The sequence below is a fragment of the Caretta caretta genome, chromosome 5, assembly GCF_965140235.1.
Source record: "Caretta caretta isolate rCarCar2 chromosome 5, rCarCar1.hap1, whole genome shotgun sequence".
In the NCBI taxonomy this organism is placed as follows: Eukaryota; Metazoa; Chordata; order Testudines; family Cheloniidae; genus Caretta; species Caretta caretta.
Window position 1 is genome coordinate 63,040,323 of NC_134210.1, and position 22,031 is coordinate 63,062,353.

The 22,031-nt window shown below is 39.5% G+C and overlaps 1 protein-coding gene across 1 annotated transcript in view; it reads right to left on the minus strand.

The window, feature by feature from the left end:
- Nucleotides 1–19,478, minus strand: part of RIOK2 (RIO kinase 2) — a 36,472-nt gene extending 16,994 nt beyond the window's left edge. Inside the window, exons 1-5 of the mRNA XM_048850600.2 lie at nt 19,348–19,478; nt 17,363–17,501; nt 14,713–14,829; nt 12,979–13,154; nt 1,333–1,421 (exon numbers count right to left, since the gene is read on the minus strand). Coding sequence (XP_048706557.2) covers nt 1,333–1,421; nt 12,979–13,154; nt 14,713–14,829; nt 17,363–17,501; nt 19,348–19,413 — 587 coding nt within the window. The 5' untranslated portion in view covers nt 19,414–19,478. The remainder of the gene's footprint in view (nt 1–1,332; nt 1,422–12,978; nt 13,155–14,712; nt 14,830–17,362; nt 17,502–19,347) is intronic.
- Nucleotides 19,479–22,031: the final 2,553 nt, after the last annotated feature.

A 22,031-nucleotide genomic window follows, 5' to 3' on the forward strand; every position in this document is an offset into this window, starting at 1 on the left:
AGTGCTGCTGTCCATGCCTTACCTGTTGTGGAATTAAAGATAAAACTTCCACCTGTAGCACCTCTCACTGCACTAAATTCACTTCATAAATGTGAGTGGTGGGGAAGTGCTGAAAATTTGAAAGGAATTTTCTTTTCATTACTGTTCAATTAAGTTTAATCAAAAAGGAATCAAAACCAAAATTTAACAGCTCACTTCAGATGCCTACCTTATGTTAGAATGTGACCTGTTTTTTCTAAAACTGAAGTTTATTTTCTTTCGATACTAGGATAAGTATAAAAGTCATATTGGACTATATCCACTACCAAATTGGCCTTAAGCGTTTAGCTGTGCAAACAAATCAAATCAGCTTTTCAAATATAAACTTTAAAAATATTTTAATGTTTTAAAAATCATTGTGTCAGATAACGCAAAATGACTTAATAATTAGACACAACATGACCTCTCCTGACTGAAGATTACCTGCTTCCAGCACTATTGCTGAAACACAAAAATCTGGACATAAAAAAGAAAAGATTTCTTTCTGAAATTGAAAGTGGGGAGCAGTTTCTCAAGAGTTAATTACAAGAACAAGGGAGCATGAACTGAAGCCAAGGGAAGACCATACAGTAACATGAACGACACTTTTCACAGAGTGCAGTTGTCACAGACAATAAGCTGCCCCATTGCAGTCTTTGGTGAACTGCATAAACAAATTGTTTGAAGAAAAAAAAAAAAATCTCATAAGGTGTAACTGGTAAAACAAGAAGAAATGACCCTAAAGAGACTTCATGGTCATCAGCCATTCTATAGTGTCCAATATCAAATTGACATGCAGTTTCAGTGGGACTTACTACAATACTTAAAGCAAAGAAAGTTGGATGATGAGAAATACTTCTTGCTTTGTATAAAATTTTGCACTTCTCAATCTCTTCATCTGGGTAGTGGCATTACTTGTGATACTTGTCAACACTGTTTGAGGTTTTTAAACATGTTCCTTTATCCAGTAAAAAGGAATTAAAGCAGATTGGTAACAGTACATTTATTTGTATGGGGAAGAAAGAAAGGAAGGGAGCATAACTGGAATTCCATTCCCAATTAACCTGAATTCCAAGGGTAATCGGTCACTATAGTCAGGCTGGGCTACAGAGCATCAATTGACTCCATGAAGAATTGTGGGCAACTATTAGCCCCTATCTGACTAAAAAAGCAGTCATTGTCTTCTGCATAACTATTCAGCTATCATTCTTACCTACACTACTGAATCAGAGTACCTCAGTTAAGATTTCCAAAATCATAGCTGCGTCATTCAATTTGTCTTAAATGGGAGTTTGTGTTTCAAATAATACTTACAGAGGGTAACCACTAATAAGTTCCATAACTACTGCATGTCTATTGTAGTCAAATGGTTTTGGAACGGGAAACTTTCGATCATGCAAAGCCTGGAAAGAGACAATGTGTTGGAAGCTTAGTGCTACTGGATACCAAGGCAAACAAGCAAGTTCTCATATATTATTAAAATCGTATATATTATTAAATTGTAAACTCTTAGTGGCAGGGCGTATGTATTCTTATTGATGTACAGCACCTAGCACATTTTGAGCAGCACCACAATACAACTTATAATAAAAATATGAATGTGTCCCATAAACTAGACAAATATTTAGACATATTAAGTAGTGAGTAAAAAGATTTATAGATCATAACGCCACAAGGGACCATTGTGATCATCTAGTTTGACCTCCTGTATAAACACAGGCCATAGGACTTCCTTGACTTAATTCCTGTTTGAACTAGGGCATCTCTTTCAGAAAATATACATTCTTGATTTTAAAACTTCCAGTGAAGGAAAATCCACCAAAACCCTTGGTGAATTATTGCAATGGATAATTATTCTCATGATTAAAAATCTGTGCATTATTTCCAGTCTGAATTTGTCTAGCTTCAACTTCCAGCCATTGGATCATGTTATACCTTTCTCTGCTAGACTGAAGAGCCCACAATCAAATATTTGTTCCCTATCTAGATACTAATAGGCAGTAATCAAGTCATCCCTTAACCTTCTCTTTGTTAAGCTAAATATACTGAGCTCTTTGAGTCCATCACTATAAGACATTCTTTCTAATCCTTTAATTGTTCTTATGGCTTTTCTCTGAGCCCTCCTCCAATTTCTCAATGTTCTTCTTGAAGCAATTAATCACACTGTTAAACAATAATAGAATACTATCTAAATGTGTTTTCTACATTTTCAAATATACTGATTTCAGTTATAACAGAATACAAAGTGTACAGTGCACACTTTATTTTGGATAACAAATATTTGTACTGTAAAAAAAAGAAATAGTATTTTTCAGTTCACCTAATACAAGTACTGTAGTGCAATCTCTTTATCATGAAAGTTGAACTTACAATGTAGAATTATGTACAAAAACCCCCTGCATTCAAAAATAAAACAATGTACAACTTTAGAGCCTACAAGTCCAATCAGTCCTACAACTTGTCATGGCAGAATAGGGGTAAAACAGAGCAGGAGACGTACAATTCTTCCCCAGGGAGTTCAGTCACAAATTTAACTAACATTTTTTTTAAATGCACGTCATCAGCACGGAAGCATGTCCTCTGGAATGATAGCCGAAGCATGAAGAGGCATATGAATCTTTAGTGCATCTGGCACGTAAACACCTTGCGACACCAGCTACAACAGTGCCATGTGAATGCCTGTTCTCACTTTCAGGTGACAAACTTAAGAAGTGGGCAGCATGATCTCCCGTAAATGTAAATAAACCCGTTTCTCTTAGTGATTGGCTGAACAAGAAGTAGGACTGATTTGACTTGTAGGCTCTGAAGTTTTACCTTGTTTTGTTTTTGAGTGCAGTTATGTAACAAAAAACTACATTTATAAGTTGCACTTTCATGATAGAGAGATTGCACTCCAGTACTTGCATGAAGTAAACTGAAAAATACTATTGCTTTTGTTTATCATTTTTACAGTGCAAATATTTGAATAAAAATAATATAAAGTGAGCACTATACACTTTGTATTCTGTGTTGTAATTGAATTAGATATATTTGAAAATGTAGAAAAACATCCAAAAATATTTAATAAATTTCAATTGGTATTCTATTGTTTAACAATGCGATAAATCGCAATAAATTTTTAAAATCGCAATTAATTTTTTTGAGTTAATCACGTGAGTTAACTGCGATTAATCGACAGCCCTATTCTTGAATTGTTAACAGAACCGGATACAGTATTCCAGCAGTGAGTGCATCATTCCCAAATACAGAGGTAATATAGTCTCCCTACTTCTACTCAATATTCCCAGGATTAAATAAGCCCTTTTGGCCACAGTATTGCACCCAGAGTTCACGTTCAGCTGATTATTCACTATGATCCCAAAGCCCCCTCAGATTTATTGTTTCCCAGAAGACCCCCATCCTGTAACTTCATATTACATATATATATAAAAAAATAAACAAAACATAAAAATAACTTGGTATTTAGCCATATTGAAGCACATATTGTTTGCTTGGACCTAATTTACCAAGTGATCCAGATCACTCTGTATCAGTGACCTTTTCTTTACATTATTTTTCACTCCCGCAATCTTTGTGTCATCTGAAAACTTCATCAGTGATGATTTTGTTTTATCCCAGATCATTGATAAAAATGTCAAATAGCATAAAGCCAAAAGATACATGATAGTAGAATTTTCATTATAAAGACCAGAGACTGGGATAGTGCTGTATGATGAATGAAATGGCAAAGTTCAGTTTCCAGATCTGAAATTCTGTACATGTACTACCTCCTTATTTATAGTTCCACTGTCCTGGGACTGGAGAAAACTGGAGATGTAACAAGGAGAACAGAACGGAATCAGATCTGGTTTGGTGGCCCAGACAAACAGCAGCAGATAACTGGGGGATGCTGGGTCAAGAACTAAACAAACACCCCATTTTAAGTTTTTGCCAATTCCACTCTGTATGGCTAATCTAATTCTTTCTGCATTTCCATAAACACAAAAGTTCACTGTCCTGAATAATTAAGCTTCATCGTAACCACATTATAGACAAATGGGGGAAGATCATAACAACTATAGCACTACTGTTAGCCTTTTTAGATGCAAACTCAATTGATGCACATAACACCATCACAAGTTCATTTTCTATCCCTATATATTCTGTTGCCTACAACGGATTTCACAACCAATGAGATTTCACTACCACATAGTTCACAGTAATATCAAAATGAATAATTTAAGATGGATTTATTTTTAAATCTCCGTATTTCTTCCTGTTCTGGGCACAAACTGAAACCTCTGCAGACTTTCCCCTAGTGCATCCTAAATGCCTATGTGTATGGGGAACGGGGGGCAGTGAGCAGGGAGGTACATGGGAGGAAAGGGAAACCAGCAAGAGATCTAGGTTTGGGGTTTTGGGTTAAATTAGGAAAATGGAAATTTCAGAGAAGAAAAACAAAAGAAAAGCAAAATCTTTAGGGAATCTAATGCCAAATTCTATCTATATTTCTGTGAATATTTACTGCTGTGGGAATTATGAATTCTGCACATGTGCAGAATTCATATGTCCCACAGAATTTTGTTTTTTCCCCATAGAAAATATATTCTGCCCAAGAAGTGCTGCAGTTCCGCCTTTCACCCACCAGAAGCCACTCTGGCACCAGAACAGCCAACAGCATGAATGTAGCAGGCTGTTCTGGTGGGCAAAAGGCAAAACTGCAGCACTATTGAGGGAGAATGTATTTTCTGTGGGGAAAAAAAAACTGTGCGCATGCAGTGGCACAGAATTCCCGCAGGAGTAGAAGTTTAACACAGCACCTGGCCTGTGGAGCTAAGTTAGGACAGAGTGGGGCATACGGGGCTGCTGGGCGGTCACAGACTGGGGCTGAAAATGGCTAAGGGGAGGGGGAGGAGAAGAGGGGAAACAGACTGGGGCATGGGCTGAGGCGCTAGTGGGGTGACAGTATTGAGCCAGGGGCTGAATGGGAATGGGTGTACATGAGGATGGGGGAGGAGGCTGCAAGGATCCATCAGGATGAGGGGTGCAGGAACAGGAGTAGATGTGCCTGACTGAATGGGAGAGGCTCCCCAACTCCCTAACAATCCTGTCCCCTGCCCCCCCAAAAAATAAAACCTGTTCCATACTTCTCCCACCCACACAACAACCCTCCCAGCTCAGTCCAAGCTCCTTCCATCTCCCTCAGCTTCTCTACTGACACTCCAAACTCTTTGCACTGCTTCTGCCGGGTGCAGAAAATATAGTTCTGTATTGTAGTTTAAATGAATTATTCAAAGTTCTGTATTAATATGCCTAGTAAGGAATTTGTAAAAAAAAAAAAAAAAAAAATACCAGAATCTTTTTTTTGGTCTGTATTGTTACAGACATACCTGCTGACAGATATTTTGAAATAAATACCCAAAACTGGCATGATTAAATTGTATTATTTTGACAAATAAAATATGCAAATTTTTACAGAATTTTTTAAATTCTTGTGCTCTGAATTTTTAATTTTTTGGCACAGAATTCCCCCAGTAGAAGAACATGGAGAGTCACCATCCTGCAGGATTACATTTAGTGTTAAATAATTTTATCTAAAATGTCAGATTAAAATTATTAAAACCAATATCTGCATAGTATAAAAGTCCACCATACTTCATAAACAGAAGTGTGGAAACAAGCCCTTGGGGACTACAGTTTGACAAATACTTGGACCATTTTTTTGGCCATTTTTTAGCCCTGAAGTCCGGGTCAGCAATGGCAATTACCTTAATTTGAATGAACTCCAGCCAGAACAGAGAATGAATGGGCTATACATCTAGATGAAACACATGCTATGATGAAAAAACTGAGTAAACTAATAATTACTAGAAACACAGGACTCCACATTTCTAAAGATCATAATTAAGAGCAATGGAAATCCAGGCACACACAATGTATGCACAGAGTATTCGAAAAGATTTTAACGTTCCCAGCACTTCATGCAGAATTTTAAATAAATCTGCCCTTTCAAGTCCTCAGTCCTACAAATACCTGTGTAATCATGCTCAACATGATTAACTTTATGCACTGAGTACTGGCACTGGTCCCACCCCATAGAGCAGTGTTTCTCAACGCGTGGTCCAAACAGCACACAGCTGCAGCCCATGAGACATCTTCAGGGCCATACAGGTAGGCCATACACTGTGTGGATACAACCCACATGTCACAGAGAGCTACATATGTGACATACAATGAAAAATAGGTTGAGAACCACTGGTACAGAGTTAAGTACCTACATAAGTCTTTGCAGGACCCAGGCATAAGCATGAACCAACGCTTTGCAAGAGTTCTAAAATATTCTAACCACCCCCTTTCATCTCATTGGAGTGTTACCGCTGAAACGAATACCAACAATCTAGTTTGTTAGCTATTTCACACTGTTGATTGTTTTAGCAAAATTATCCAGGAAGTGCAATTATCCCGTGTGGGCAGGTTCACCTGAAAGAACATTCCAAAGAATAATTTTGCAAGTTTTACAGATGCATATAAATTTGATTTATTTTTGTTTAGCCTTGACACACAGGGAGAGGAAGACAGATTAGTATGCAAGTATGAAGATCTCTGAAGGTGGCTAGAAGGAAAATAAAAGCTCTCAGACACATGAAGGAGAATTTAAAAGGATAAAGGAAGATTTTCATTGGCTAAAAAACTATCAATTTCATGTAAACATTTAATAAAGAAAAAATGTGTGCTTTGACTGAATTTGCCTTAAAAATAATTACTTCCCCAAAAGTTTCTGTAGTATTTGGCGAAAAAAAGTAGACTATAGTTCTCTAGATTTCTAGTTACACTATTAATGATCTATATATATTTAAGCAACTGTATAGCTTAAGGCCTTGTCTACACTGCCACTTTACAGCTCTGCAACTTTCTTACTCAGGGGGTGTGAAAAAACATCTTCCCGAGCGCTGCAAGTTTCAGCGCTGTAAAGTGGCAGCATAGCTGGTAGCCATGCTCCCCTCGTGGGGGTTTGTTTATTTATTTATTTTTAAAAAACAGTGCTGTCCCAGTGCTGGTGCCGCAACTATACAGCCACATTAAAGCGCTGCCGTGGTAGCGTTTTAACATTGCTAGTGAACACATACCATTACTTACATTTAGTCAGAGTCTTAATTTTTACCTTTTTTATTATGTTAAAATATAGTGAGTCACACATTTCTCATTTATGAGATGATTATTCATTTTTTACTTATGATTTGTGTCAAGCTGTATTTGGATGGAAGTTTAAATTAAATTAAAATGCACAAAAACTGCATTTTTAAAAATTAAATAAGAACAACTTAAGTGTGTCTGCTACAGAAGAAAAGTTTATCAAAACATGTTTTGGATTTAAAACTAACAGAAACAGAGGAACTATTATCTGTAGTTAGTGAATTGAACCTATTATTTCTGGTCACTATGGCGCAGATCCTCAAAGGTATTTATGTGCCTGGCTCCCATTGATTTCAAGATTTTAGAACTAGTAGATCTCATCCTCTCACACTTGCTTTGTTTTTCCAATCTATGAATAAAAACTAGGCTTTCCAGCTGATTTCTTAACTTTGGATGAATTAGTCATTAAACTGAATCAGTTTAATAAACGGAAATGAAGAAAATATTCTCTCTGCAGCACAGGCTACTTCTCTCAAATGCTGGATTAGTATTTCAACAAACTCTGGTCCAGATTCTCAGCCAGTGACTACCAGCAGGTTAGTAGATTCTTTAAAACTTCAGCCAACAAACAGGTACTGCTTCATACTATTTTTGTATTTAATTTAAACGATTTTAATAGATTAGATAGATTAATAAATTTAAGCCTCAACATAATTTGTCAATTTCAAATAAACCTGTATTTAATTTCAATAAAAAGAATCCAATTTAAATTAAAAACCCATATATTTTGATTTTTTTTAAATCTATTTTTACCCCTACTAGATCATTCATAATATTCTACTTCAAGTTACTGAAGCACTTTTTTCTTTTTAAATGGAATCAAGTGCAATACTAGATAAATAAACAACACTTTAAATAATAAAAAGAAAAGGAGGACTTGAGCACCTTAGAGACTAACAAATTTATTTGAGCATAAGCTTTCGTGAGCTACAGCTCACTTCATCAGATGCAATTAGTGGAAAATGAAAGCACTGAATGCATCTGAGGAAGTGAGCTGTAGCTCACAAAAGCTTATGCTCAAATAAATGTTAGTCTCTAAGGTGCCACAAGTCCTCCTTTTCTTTTTGCAGATACAGACTAACATGACTGCTACTCTGAAACCTTCAAAATTTGAGTTTTGACTTTCTGAAATTAAGTGCATCAAAGCCCTCCAAACCAGTTTATAACTACAAATGTATCTAATTTGGAGGAAATTTACTAATTCAATTTATCTTCTGGGTGCTTACAGCGCCCACAAAGCATTTATCTAAAAGTCTGTAATGTAATGTTGCTGAACAGCTGCACAGAAAAAAAAAATCCTGGTAGTTAATCAGTTAAGTTTTGGAATTTATCTGTATTTTTTAAAGCATTTGACAAAAATACGGAATTCAGAATAAACAGAAATATACGTTGGGTGACTGAAGTCCTGGTTACTCAATAGTGTATACTATTTCCTCTGAAGACACCAGTGCTTCAGTTGAGAATGAAAGAGTGCACCTATGGGAACAGCAACGACTGAAAATCCAGGCAAAAACAAAAAACTGGGTCAGAGTAGTTTCAGGTAGTATACCTGCCCAAGTGTCTGCCAATAACTGGGGATGTACAGTAATATTTTGTGTGTGGTATGGGTGTGTGTGTTTTTTTGTTTTTTGTTTTTTTTTTAAACAAACCTACACAAAGTTTAAGCTGACTATGTGGAAGAAATTGTAAAACTGGCTAAATACAAAATGCTGTCAAATACTCAAAAGTAAAAAGCCTGATTTTGCGCCCCCCCTACAAGCAATATCTTGTAAGGCCCCACATGTCTAGAACCCAGGTCTGCAGAACTCCCAGGCAGCTGACATCTCCAGGCTGCCACACAGCAGCAGCTGTAACCAACTGGCACGCCACTTCCCATGACCCACTGTGGATACAGACCAGGGGAAGTTCCATCTCAAGGGTTAGAAAGACAGCAGACCCATGGCTTCTGATTGACTCCCTGTCCTATATAAACCCAAGGGGCATTCTAGAAAGTGTCCAGGAAACAGCGCGGATCTTCTGTAGCTACCACAACCATTCCAGCTCCTTGCTCTTCAATTCCTGCCTTGACCTCAGCTTGATTTAGACTTCAGACTCTGACCTTTGGTATTGACTGTGGCCTGGATCTGACTACAAACTCCATGGCTACGCTTACCTTCAGGTTTGCCCCTGCTCTGACCCTTGACCGTGACTGCCCGTTTTGGAATCCTGACAATCTGAGGTGTTACTTGTAAAAACAGCAGTTAAAAAATTTCTGCAAGAAATGTGATTCAGCTCAGCTGAGTGACCAACAAACTCAGAGCACTGTTTCTTTTATCACAAACTCATTCATAAATCCAAGTAAAAATGCAGAGATCTGATTTTTAGAACTAACATAAATGATTATATCTTTAAGCACTGCTGGACAAATTCCAATGTATTTTGAGAACATATTAAAATATACTGTTATTGCTGCATTCTTGCCTTCAGATGCAGTTAAGTTTTATAACACAGAATTCTGTCATCTCACTAATCAAATTCCCCCTGTTGAGAGCCATACTGCTTACTATTCACATTGAAGAAACAAAACACAAAAAAGAAATATAACTATATTATTCCTTCATTGGTTTTAAGGCCTACTTTCAAGTGACTAAGTGCTTTTCTTTCAATTAGACAAGAAAAAACATCACAATAATCAAATAAATCTGTCAGAGTACAGTACAAAGATTCTACTGTATATTCAATTTAATTCCAACAGTCATTTAATTCTAGAAAACTGCCCTCAACTATACACGGCAGCAACTCCAGGCAGAAGATATAACATTAATGGGATATTGCTACATTCAAATAGGAAATGAAAATAAAGGCAAGGGACTATATAAACAGAGACCAAATGAAACTGCAGAGTTGTACTGGGACTCAGCGGGGGTGTGTGTGTTCGGGAACTGGAATTGCCTAGCTGCTGGAGATGAAGATGAAGGCAAGTCTCCCCCTTTCATCACAAGGCTAAAACCCATCTGTGTTTGGGCCTTTTCCCTATCAATGGAGTTACAGAATTGGTCTCCTGGAAGATAATGACCAAAATAATATTATTAGGCATTAGGGATGTAAAATATTAAATGGTTAACCGATAGATATTGGTCTTACTGTTAATATATTGCAGTTAAAGTTTAAAACAGATTGGTAAAATAATTTCATGACATTGTAGATGGTACTGAGCATGATCAGCTAAGCAGCAAAGTCTCTAGTGTGGCATAATTACTCTGCACCCACCAGGAAGCTGTCCCTCCGCTCCTGCCCCTGTGCAGTGCTGTTGTGGTGCACTCTGGTCTCCCAGTCCAGACGTGCGGTACATGTTGGCCTCTCAGCAGTAAGAGCGGAGTCAGTAGCCATGCGAGCAATTTCTATCTGTGCTGCTATGTGGGGCACAAGGAGAAATTTGGCCACGAGTTCCTAGAGTTCGAGTTCCGGCTGGATGGTGAGGCCTGAGGCCTAAGTGGGAGCTTTGTTGCTTGTCAGAAGCATAACTGGGTATATAACATTTTTATTTGTAAGCTGGAAGGTCCACTAGTGGATTCAGACTCTCAGCTGGGTAGGGGGGGCAAAGCGCATTGGCTTAATGGTGAAGGGGGTGAGGATGGCACATGGTTGCAGGGCTTGTAGGGGCCGACATACTGGGAGGCCTATGGGGCGGGGGCAGGCATGCAGAGGCTATTATGTGGGATGTAAGGAGAAGGGCGAGATGTGCATGCGGACCCGAGGAGAGACAGCAGGGTAATCCCCAAACCAGGGGTAGATTGTGAACTTGTTAACGACTAAACCGTTAACTGATATAATTTTAATAGTTTAAATGGGTATTTTTTTAAATGGTATTTACATCCCTATTAGGCATAGTGGCTAAAACAAAGGAGTAATTAGAGATTGTGTCTTTTTTCAGGGAAAAATAGGAGGGGATTTATATGGTACCTGTACAGTAATGGACAGAGACAGATTATAAACTAGCACAATGCTGCACTGTAGCAGGACTAATTTTGATTAGATCATTCCCCTCCCCGCTCTTCAAAAAAGCCCCTCAATTTTTGGGCCTATACTATCTTACTGTGTCTCTTTAATGAGAGTCATGCCACTAAAACACGACTGAACAAGGAAAATTTAGAGGGAATATATCCTATAGTTAACACCATAAATCCTATATAAAGAGGATGTTAAAACAAATCTTGCATCATGCCAAAACAGAAAAATATTGTTAGGGAAGCCTCTTCCAGAGTCAATATTTTGTCTATCCACTATGTAAATTAAACTGACTTGGTATCCAAATGACTTATTGTGTGTGAAACAAACATGTTTTATAGGAATAAACATGTCCACCAACACACTTAGGATATTGCACATTTTACTCTGCATGGACAAATGACCTAAGATTTCTAAATACATTTAAATTAGAGAAATAAATGAACAATCCCCCTTCGTTTCAGTCTTAAATATACACAAAGTTTTTTTTCTCAAATGAAAAGCATATATTAATAAAACTGGCCTTGATAAGTATTTTGCATATTTAAACTACAAAATAGCTACATTCTGTGAATTTTCATATTAATATTCATAACATAGGGTACATCTAGCACTTTGAAACTGGATTTCAGGGAGTAAGGTTGTGGGTCACTCACTTCTCAAAACCAATGATTAAATCAAAAAGTTTAAGGCCCTTGTGTCAGTCACACTGTCTGGAGAAGGACAGCTAAAAGTATCTCTTATGTGAGTTAGACACACAGTAACACAGGCACACAGTTGTGTTTCAAATAAGAGGTTTTCTTAGGTTGGAATTTGTTTCTAGAACTTTTACTTTTTTAATTAATACTCCTAAATTATGTTCGTTCATGTTCGTTCGCGCTCTCTCTCTCTCTCTCACACACACACACAGAAAAGAGAAACTAAGTGACAGGACTGAAGCTTAGTTTGTAAATTTTCTCAATTTCACAACTTTTCCCTGAATTTTAGAACAACGTGGCTACATAGGAAGATATTTCTTTGCATTTCTAAAACATTCTCAGAGATTAATATAAATGGAAGTAGCTGGCTTACGACCACATTAAGGTATTATGCGTAAAGTTGCCCTGTGGTTAAAGAGAATTTTATGTAAAAAAGAATCATAAGATCCATATTAAATTCTTATGTGGAACACCATGTTTCACAAGCCAGACTATTTTGCTATAGCTTCACTGCCATGGTCAAAATCTTGTACATAAAAGTAGTACACATTAGGGATTCCATGTATGATATACTCCCTGTAACTTCAAATCTGGGGTTAGAAACGTATGCAAATCCGGTTTATATTGTAAATGTGACTTAAATAAGAGGGGATCTGAAAAGCACCTTGCATCATCACCATTTCCACTCTATTACAGCACTGATGACTAATGCTGTGAGTCTTTCACAGAGGTCACGGATTCCGTGACTCTCCAGCACCTACGCAACTTCTGCAGTCACGGGTGTGGCTGACCCCACGGCCTCCTGAGCAGCTGGGGCGGCTCCAGGGCCGGCCACACTGGCTGCTGCTTGGGACGCCCCCCTGGAGGAGCGGGGGTGCCCCCCACTCAAAGCAGTAGCTGCTGGAAGCCTCCCCCAAGAGCACCTAAGTTTTAGTCAGGGGTATTTATATAGCACAAGTCAGACAGGTCAGAAGCCATGACTTTTTGTTTATTGAGTGTGACCTCTCCATGACTTCTACTAAAAATACCCATGACTAAATTGTAGCCTTACTGAGGACACGTTTTGGACATGAACAGTTACATTTTATGATTAAAAAAATACCTTCATGTAGGCAAATTCTTTCATGGCAGCCAGGCGGGACAAATAAAGCCACGACATTTTGTGTCTGTGCTTATGGTAGTCACGTTTGTTTTTTAGATTACGAAAGGAGGTTCTCCCAAGCCTGTGCAGCTTTAATGCAAGCTGTTGCTCCTCTTCATTTGCAACAATATAAATATCTATAAAACATAAGAAATAATTACATTTATCTGAGAGAATGTGCCGAACAGACTAAACATTTGTGAAAGGTGACTAACTTTCCATGCCACTTTTTGCTCAATTACTACTTATACTATTGCAAAAAGAAAACACATTGCAGAAGAATCAGCAAAATTACCAATGCAGCACACTACCTGTATATTTGAAAAATGAATGTCCTATTAGTCCTAAAGTTCCTCGAAAAGATCTCCAATTCACTAGTTTTTATTTTGGTATGACCTGTGATAACTGTCAGTGTGATAATGAGCAGCTGACACTACTGTCTGTTTCTGCTGCTTACTCCCAAGGTTTGTAAACAGTCCTGCTTGTCATAACAAGACACTGGCACAATACAACAGCTCCGGATGAAGGGATAAATTACAGAGGCCAAGGAACTTCCTGAGGTCATCTCTTCAACAAGGAAGTTAGGCATTTGTGTACATGCCCAAAAAATGCTTCTAATGTAGCACAAACATTTCCAGTAATGTTGGGAACATACCTCCTGGGAACAAGTTTCAATAACGCTTCTAGTTGCTCTGATTCACTACACCCCTGTGCAGCAGGAAAACCAGATACTGCACCTACAGAGATGTACCTGGTCCTTACAAGTCAGTCCTGCAATGCTCTTCCTCATTCTTCAGTGACAGTTCTATGCTAAGTCATCTAACATCACACCTCACCACATTCCATGCAAGGCTAAGAGCAACCAAGACAGTATTCTGCTAATTTACTGTGCCATAGTGTAGTATCCCATCTCAGATGAGAACTGCTGAAGCTAACCCATTTTACTGGAAATAGGCTGGTAAGTTTGAATACGCTGAATTGTTTGCAAATGTTTGCATGCTTAGATCTAGTGTTTGTCATTAGTATAGAAGGAATTCTGGAAAAAGGAAATCCTAGTCATGTGAAATTTTTCTTTATTAAAAATAACAAAAGAATAGAAAGAACACCATATAGAAACAGCATCGTATCAAAATGAAGTGTGAAATCACAGTTCCACTGAAGTCAAAGTTCTTCAGAAGGTATTAAAACAAACAGTTCAAATAAATAAAAATTTACCAAAAGTAATACAAATGCAATCTAACTATCATTTCAAATAACTACTCAAATATTAGGAAGAGTGGCCAAAGTGAAGGAAAAATTCCAGAGCCATTCAAATGAAGAAAAATTCAAAGTTTGCTGATGGCATTGTATGGCATTTCAAACAGAATGATAATGTAATTTCACATGACTAGGATTTCCTTTTTCCAGAATTCCTTCTATACTAAGGATAACTGCATGCATCCGATGAAGTAAGCTGTAGCTCACGAAAGCTTATGCTCAAATAAATTTGTTGGTCTCTAAGGTGCCACAAGTACTCCTTTTCTTTTTGCAGATACAAACTAACACGGCTGCTACTCTGGAATGTTCAAGTTTCTGATAAATTAGTGAACTATTTAGCCAGATGAAACTTTACTGGATTACTTGTGACAAGTCCAATATTCAGTATAACAGCTTTTGTTTTAATATATTTGTTTAAAAAAGTATTTTTAAAATTACCTGATTCTTTGCCAACACCCATCTGGTTTCCAACAGAGTTGACAACTTGTCGAGATGAGAGAGTTTTCAAGGCAAGGTAATCATACCCTCCATTAGTTAATCGGTAGCCCTGGACAGCTGAAAAAATATAAGAGCAAATTCCGTGAAATGTTATGCACACACCACTATTAGAATTTTCTTTTTTAAACCATGTTACGGTAGTGTGTGAAAAGATTCAACTTTAACTGCTCCATTCTAGTCAAGTAAAATTTCTCAAATGTTGACTCTGAGATGCCAGCAAAATGAAAACCAGTGGAGAACAATGCGTTCACATGAAGACATTGGGTGGCTGCAGGGAAGGAAGCAAAAATGGCGAGAAAGAAAAAAGGGAATGGAGGGTGATAACTGAAGAGAGGGTGACAGTAAAGAATACAGGGTCAAGGATTCCAGGACTTTCTTACACATAATGAAGTGATGTCAAATTTTATATTTTTGTAGGATGAACAGGGGATGTCAAGAAACAGAAAAAAAAATGCTCTGTTAATTGCTTACATATCCGTTATTCTCTTGCTATAGCAAAAGAAGTACGGGTTTACAATATATAAAGAGAAAATAGATAACGGCTACAAGAGACAGGATTTCCTTTGAACCTGGATAAACATTTGTTGATTGTACTGTTAAAACATTAAACGCTGAGTATTTTTATATGCAGGAAACATTAACTAATATAAAAAAAATATGTCCTTCACATTTTTGATAGCTTTGCACTGTAAAAACACAAATATGGAACGTATAACAGCAAGATTATATATTATATACATACATACACACACGGTTTGTTACTGTCACTGAAAAACCAAAGATTTGTTGCTCCAGGGAACAGAACTTATGGAAAGATCAATCAGTACTTATGTAACCCACAGAACTTGGTGAAATTGTTGGCAAGGTAGCCTGTTTCCTCTTGTTTTTTCCTACCCCCCCCCAGATGTTCTGGTTTAACTTGGATTTAAACTTGGAGAGTGGTCAGTTTAGATGAGCTATTACCAGCAGGAGAGTGAGTTTGTGTGTGTATGGGGGTGGGGGGGATGTGAGAAAACCTGGATCTATGCAGGAAATAGCCCGACTTTGTCACTTTGGATGGGCTAGCACCAGCAGGAGAGTGAATTTGTGTGGGGGGGTGGAGGGTGAGAAAACCTGGATTTGTGTTGGAAATGGCCCACCTGTTGATCACTTTAGATAAGCTATTACCAGCAGGACAGTGGGGTGGGAGGAGGTATTGTTTCATATTCTCTGTGTGTATATAAAGTCTGCTGCAGTTTCCACGGTATACATCTGATGAAGTGAGCTGTAGCTCACGAAAGCTCATGCTCAAATAAATTGGTTAGTCTCTAAGGTGCCACAAGTACTCCTTTTCTGTTGGCAGAATGGAATCTTGTTATAGTGATACAGTCAAACTACTTCACCAGATCTCTGTTAAGGTTTTTAAAAAGAATATGAATGCTATTTTTTCCAAAAGGAACATACTCTAATATTTCCACATCCACTCTTTTTTGACAAATTAATTTTAAATTTCATTCATTCAAAAAAAAATAATCCTGAAAATTCAAAATTCTATTTATCAAAACCCAAAGCTTTCTCAGATACATCAAGCATTACAAATAATCACAAATGTCAATATATTTCATCCTTATTATGGTAGGTCCTAATCCTACAAGATTTACACACATGCTTAAATTTATGCACTCTGAATTACCCTACTTAAATTGAGGGGTCTACTGGTAGCGTGTAAAGATATGCACGTGCATAATTGGGATCTTACTGTTCTGTGTATATTTAGTGCTCTGAATTTTCTGAATAATATTATTATGCAGGCATCTTAGCAGCCCCATCATAAAATTGTGCTGAGATCTGCACTTAAACTAGATTGAAACCCGACATTATACATCCTGTAGACTGAATTGACGCCTGGTCTACATCTAAAAGTTTTACCTATGTAACAATTTCTGTTAGGGATCTGATTTTTTTTTTTTTTAAACCAGAAAAGTTATACTGGTAAAAGCTCTAGTATGGATACATTTATACTGGTATAAAGAAAACATATCAGTATAGTTATTCTCTTTCCAGTATAGAAAAGCTATACCAATATAAAGCACCTTTATACCAATATAGTTAAAACAGCATAATCGCCTTTGTGCAGACACACTTTTATCAGTATAGTTAAAGTGGTACAACTTTTCAGTTTAGTCAAGACTTCACTCTCCTCCTATGACAAAACCTCTCTAGGCCATGATTGGCTGTCCCCAGACAAGGGGTTCTCAAACTTCATTGTCACCACACTGACAACAAAAATTACTAAAAACTCAAGGAGGGGGGGACCGAAGCCTGATCCTGCCCAATCTCTGCCACCCTGGGGTTTTGCATTTCAGTGAAACTGAGAAGGATTAAATGCGTGCACATTGGATGACTATGCTAGAATGGACAGGGAGTTTATTGTGGAGTTACACAGTCTGAGCATGTTTGGACATTATGTTTAGGTGACAAGGCATTTGAACAGATGCAAATGTCTTCACTGATAATTTCTCTGATCTTTAGTGATTGCATTGACAGGAAATTCACTTGAGCAACTTTAACTCAGAACTAACTATGATTTTCATGGGGGATTCATACTCACTTTTAGTTCGTTCATAAGCTACGAGTTTGTGTTTCACTAACTCTCTCAGAATTTTGTTACATCCTCCATGTTTCAAGCTGGCTATGGAGGCAATCAAGCTAGCAGGGACTATTTCATGATTCTTCATACCCATCTCCACCTGAAATAATAAATGAAAGACATACTTGAACCCCCCAACTAGACAATGAAATAACAATTCTCTACATCAAGCCTAAACTTACTTTCCATACATATATTGACACAAATATATTGTACTACACAAAGTTTCTTTAATTTAATTCAGCTTTTAAATTTGTTTGCTTGACTAGCAGTACTGATGGAGTTGTTTGAAAAGAAAATCTATAATGCAAATGGAAAATCTTTTGTTTAGGGAACGTAACATAAGGTCTCTAATATATGTAAGTTTAACAGAAACCTACTGTCCTAGCCAGATAAACTATGAACTAGAGGCCAATATGAGGGATATACAGATGGAGAGCAGGACAAAAGGAGCGCTGGATTTCCCAGTAGGATAATCCCTATAGGATCATGACCTAAGTTCTAAACCTTTCTGTTGTGGACTTGGGATAGCAAATAAAATGTTACAATGCCATGCTTCTTGTAAGCTTCAATGTCCTGTTCCTGTGGCGAAATTAGAGCAGTAGTCAAGAGTCACCTTGAAGCTACAGAACTTATGGGTCAGAGAAATTGCTTGATTTCTCACATACTACAATGATGGGTGCAATATAAGAATTCAGATAGATAGGTCTAGGTTACATTTTTTGGAAGGTTTCCCACTGTTCTACTTCTATTTCAACTGTACAGATAGTAGCAATGGTGAGTGCCAGAGTACATAAGACATAGGTGGCCACTGGCATTTTAAGCACATGTAGGCCTGCCCTAAGAAAGATTAGAACATACAGTGGTCAGAGAATCAGTGGCCACCAGGAGCCATGTCTACTTTAGCATGTCCACTATTACTATCACAGGCAGAACTGAACTGATGGGAAATTTTTATGGGGAAAAAGCCTAATGTTGACACCCACATACTTCAGAGTGGTAGCTGTGTGAGTCTGTATCAGCAAAAAAAAAAAAAAAAAAAAAAACCGAGGAGTACTTGTGGCACCTTAGAGACTAAAAAATGTGTTGGGGCATAAGCTTTTGTGGGCTAAAACCCACTGGATCAGAAGCCCATGAAAGCTTATGCCCAAATAAATTGGTTAGTCTCTAAGGTGCCACAACTACTCCTTGTCTCCCCCCCCCCCCATACTTCAGTAAGTGACTGGAAATCCAGCTCTGCTTAACCAGGTAATGAGCGTCTTTCATCGGAAACAATTCCAAAGCCTTTTCCAATTTACAGAGAAGCTGCTTCAGAGACCGAATCACAGCTGCACTTGGGGTGGAACACAGCAACAGCCAACACCACCACCCAACAATGTACATCAGGATATTAACAGCGTATCCAACCAAAACCTTTACACTGCTTGTCTGACACAGCCGGGAGAATCGAACACCCCCCGAACTCACTGAATCATAGAATATCAGGGCTGGAAGGGACCTCAGGAGGTCATCAAGTCCAACCCCCTGCTCAAAGCAGGGCCAATCCCCATTTTTTGCCCCAAATAGCCCCCCTCAAGGATTGAACTCACAACCCTGGGTTTAGCAGGCCAATGCTGAAACCACTGAGCTATCCCTCCCCCCACTGATCGCCAGGTGACACATCTGAGCAGAACCAGGGCACCTCACACCGGTGTCACCCTCGGTGAGCAGTGACTAGCTCCACGCTCTGCATTTCCCTTGTTAAGGACAGCACCAGCCCCACCTCCTGCGGAAGCCCGGCCTCCCCGCCAAGCACCGACCCTGCCCGGCCTCGGGAGCGCGGCCACACCGATGAACGCAGCCAGCTTGGCTATTTCCTGCCGCGTTCTTTCCCACTGCCCCGCGGTTGCGGCCCGCCCCCAGCCCGGCCCCGTGGCTTCCCCGGCCCGCCCCGGCTGCCTCCTTACCGCCGTCAGGACTCTGAAGTGGTCGCGGGAGAGGTAGCGCAGCATCACCACATTCAGCCGGCCCATGGCCTCGCCCTGCTCCTCCCGTGCCACCGGCCAGAGGCGTGGTACTTGCCCGGGCCACAAGGAGCCGAGTCCCGGAACCCGTGTCCCAGTTCTGCCACTGTCCGCGTGCGCAAACGTTGGGAAGCGCGAAAGCTGACGTTACTTCCGCCAAGCTGTGCAGGTCAGGTCCTAGCAGCTGCATAAACATTTATAGTTCTGGTCGGACATAAGTCCGCGTAACCTCGCGACAGATCCATCGTAGAATACGCGTTCTCTTGGGCTGCTTTCATAGGGCCAGGCTGGATTAACTGACTACCCTTTTCGCTCTGGGTTGTTTTACCATGAGCCGTATATATATCTGCCAGGATCGGCTGCCTAGGAGAAGCGTCCTTCTGCGAGAGAAAGAGAAGTAACTCGTTTCCCGAAGCAGAGGCTCTGTCCCAGCGACTGACCACCGCACGGACAATGAACTCCAGAGGCCGCCACCGCGGACACCTACCGCTTCCCCCGACAAAGGTAACTTACAAAGTTATACCCCCATCTGACGACCAAAGTGGCGATACCGGCTGCAACTGCGCTTGCGCCACCAGGGCAGTGTGAGCCTACTGCGCCTGCGCGTTGGGTTGCGCGGGACGAGTGGGCGGATGCTCGGTGGGCTATCGCGCATGGGGTGGAGGGTGAGGGCAGAACGTTACATTTCCAAGCGCGCATGCGCGAAGGGGCTCTGAAGCGAGCTCAGAGGCAAGGAGGCGGGTGTAGAGCGGATCCGCCCAGCCCTGTGCACGGGGCACGAGAGTGTCTCGGGTCGGGTAACCGGGCCGCCACGCCGAACTGATGGGCTGCGGGGCACGTGGGCTTCTCGCGGAGCCTCCATGTTGGGGGCTGCGAGGTCCGTGGGTGTCTCTCCGCGGTCCGTGCCGACCCTGGTCTCCGTGTGTTGCCCTGGAGCAGTGTCCGTCTGCACCGCGCCTGGCCCGTTCTAGGGGTGCCGGAAACGACTCTCAGCTGAAGATTGCTGAGCTAGTGATGGCAACAAACTCCCCGTTTGCAGTAGCTTTCCCTGCGTGGGCATGCATCTGACTTGCATCCCTATTAAACAACAACAAAAAGTGATTTTTTAACTTAAACTTAAACTTTACTTACATTTTATAAAAGTTATTAGGGTGCCTGGGGTCGATATACCATTTGTATTGATTAAATGAGCCATTTCCCCATCCAGTCAGCCAACAGAGGGACATCCAGGCAGTCCTGCTCCAGGGTCGTTATATATTTTGCAGGTGAATTTCTGTAGCATTTTCTGTTTTAGTTGAAAGTTCCTACCGTGCTATCCCCTCCACTGCAAGCCATATTTCACCCACAGCAGGCTTTCTAATGTCCTCCTTGCAGTTGATTTCTGTTTTGTTTTCATACTAGTTGCAGTATTGACAGTTCTTTTCACCGTGCCATTTGAAATAAGTGGAGTCAACGTGGTTGGGGCAAGCTGTGTAACATAATCATATTACCTGTCTTCTGCAGCGTCCATACTGTTAAACACTTGAAACCAGAAAGATGATTAGTCACTTGTATTCCACCTTTTGTTTGCTGAGTTACACCATTCCTCCTCAGTCTGCTGTATTTCTTGATGTGATGTGGCACTGCTGTGCAAGGCTGGTGATTGGGCTTTTAACTTGTACACACTGCATCTTTTGGGTGTAGCGTGTCCAGTTTTTCCAATACAGTAGAACCTCAAAGTTACGAACACCTTGGGAATGGAGGTTGTTCATAACTCTGAAATGTTCATAATTCTGAACAAAACATTATCGTTCTTTCAAAAGTTTACAACTGAACACTGACTTAATGCAGCTTTGGAACTTTACTATGTGAAAGAAAAATGCTGCTTTTAACCATCTTAATTTAAATTAAACAAGCACAGAAAGCTTTCTTACCTTGTCAGATCTTTTTTTTTAATTTTCCCTTTATTTTTTTAGTAGTTTATGTTTAAGACAGTCCTGTACTAGATTTGCTTTTTTTTGTATATGGTGCTGCCTGATTGCAGACTTCAGGGTCCAAATGAGGTGTTTGTTTGTAACTCTGAGGTTCTACTGAATATGAATGTTTGTTGATAGTCGACTCCTCAGTTTGTGAGCCATCTGCACCAGCATAGCCTTGCACTTATTCTTCACCGTCTGAACAGCTGCTTTGTCTTTCACAATATAAACTTAGCAATTGAAGTCATAACCCTGTTATGTGGCAGAATTGGGCATGATGTATGCGTCAGAGTTAAAATGGCCAGTTCTGAGGAGGGAATTTTCTTTAGTTGACTCGGATTAACTATAAGTTTCAACTGTGACTGACAGTACATCATTAAATCATGAAAAAGCTTGTAGGGCCTGCCTGGAACAGTGTCGATTTTGTTAAGGTCACAAAGTGTTTATTTCAAGAAGATTGGATAATGTTTGTTGTGTCAGCCAATATGCTACTAAGGAGACTTGCTGTGTAACACCATTCTGAGTCCTTTTACAATTGAAAGTGTAAGTTAAGAGCATCCCACTTCTTCCAAATAGTGGAAATGCATTCTCCCTGAGTGAGCCACCTAGTTGCCGCTGGTTGAATCATCATTCTTTGTTCAGAACCTTCTGTAGTCTTGTACCGTTCCCTGT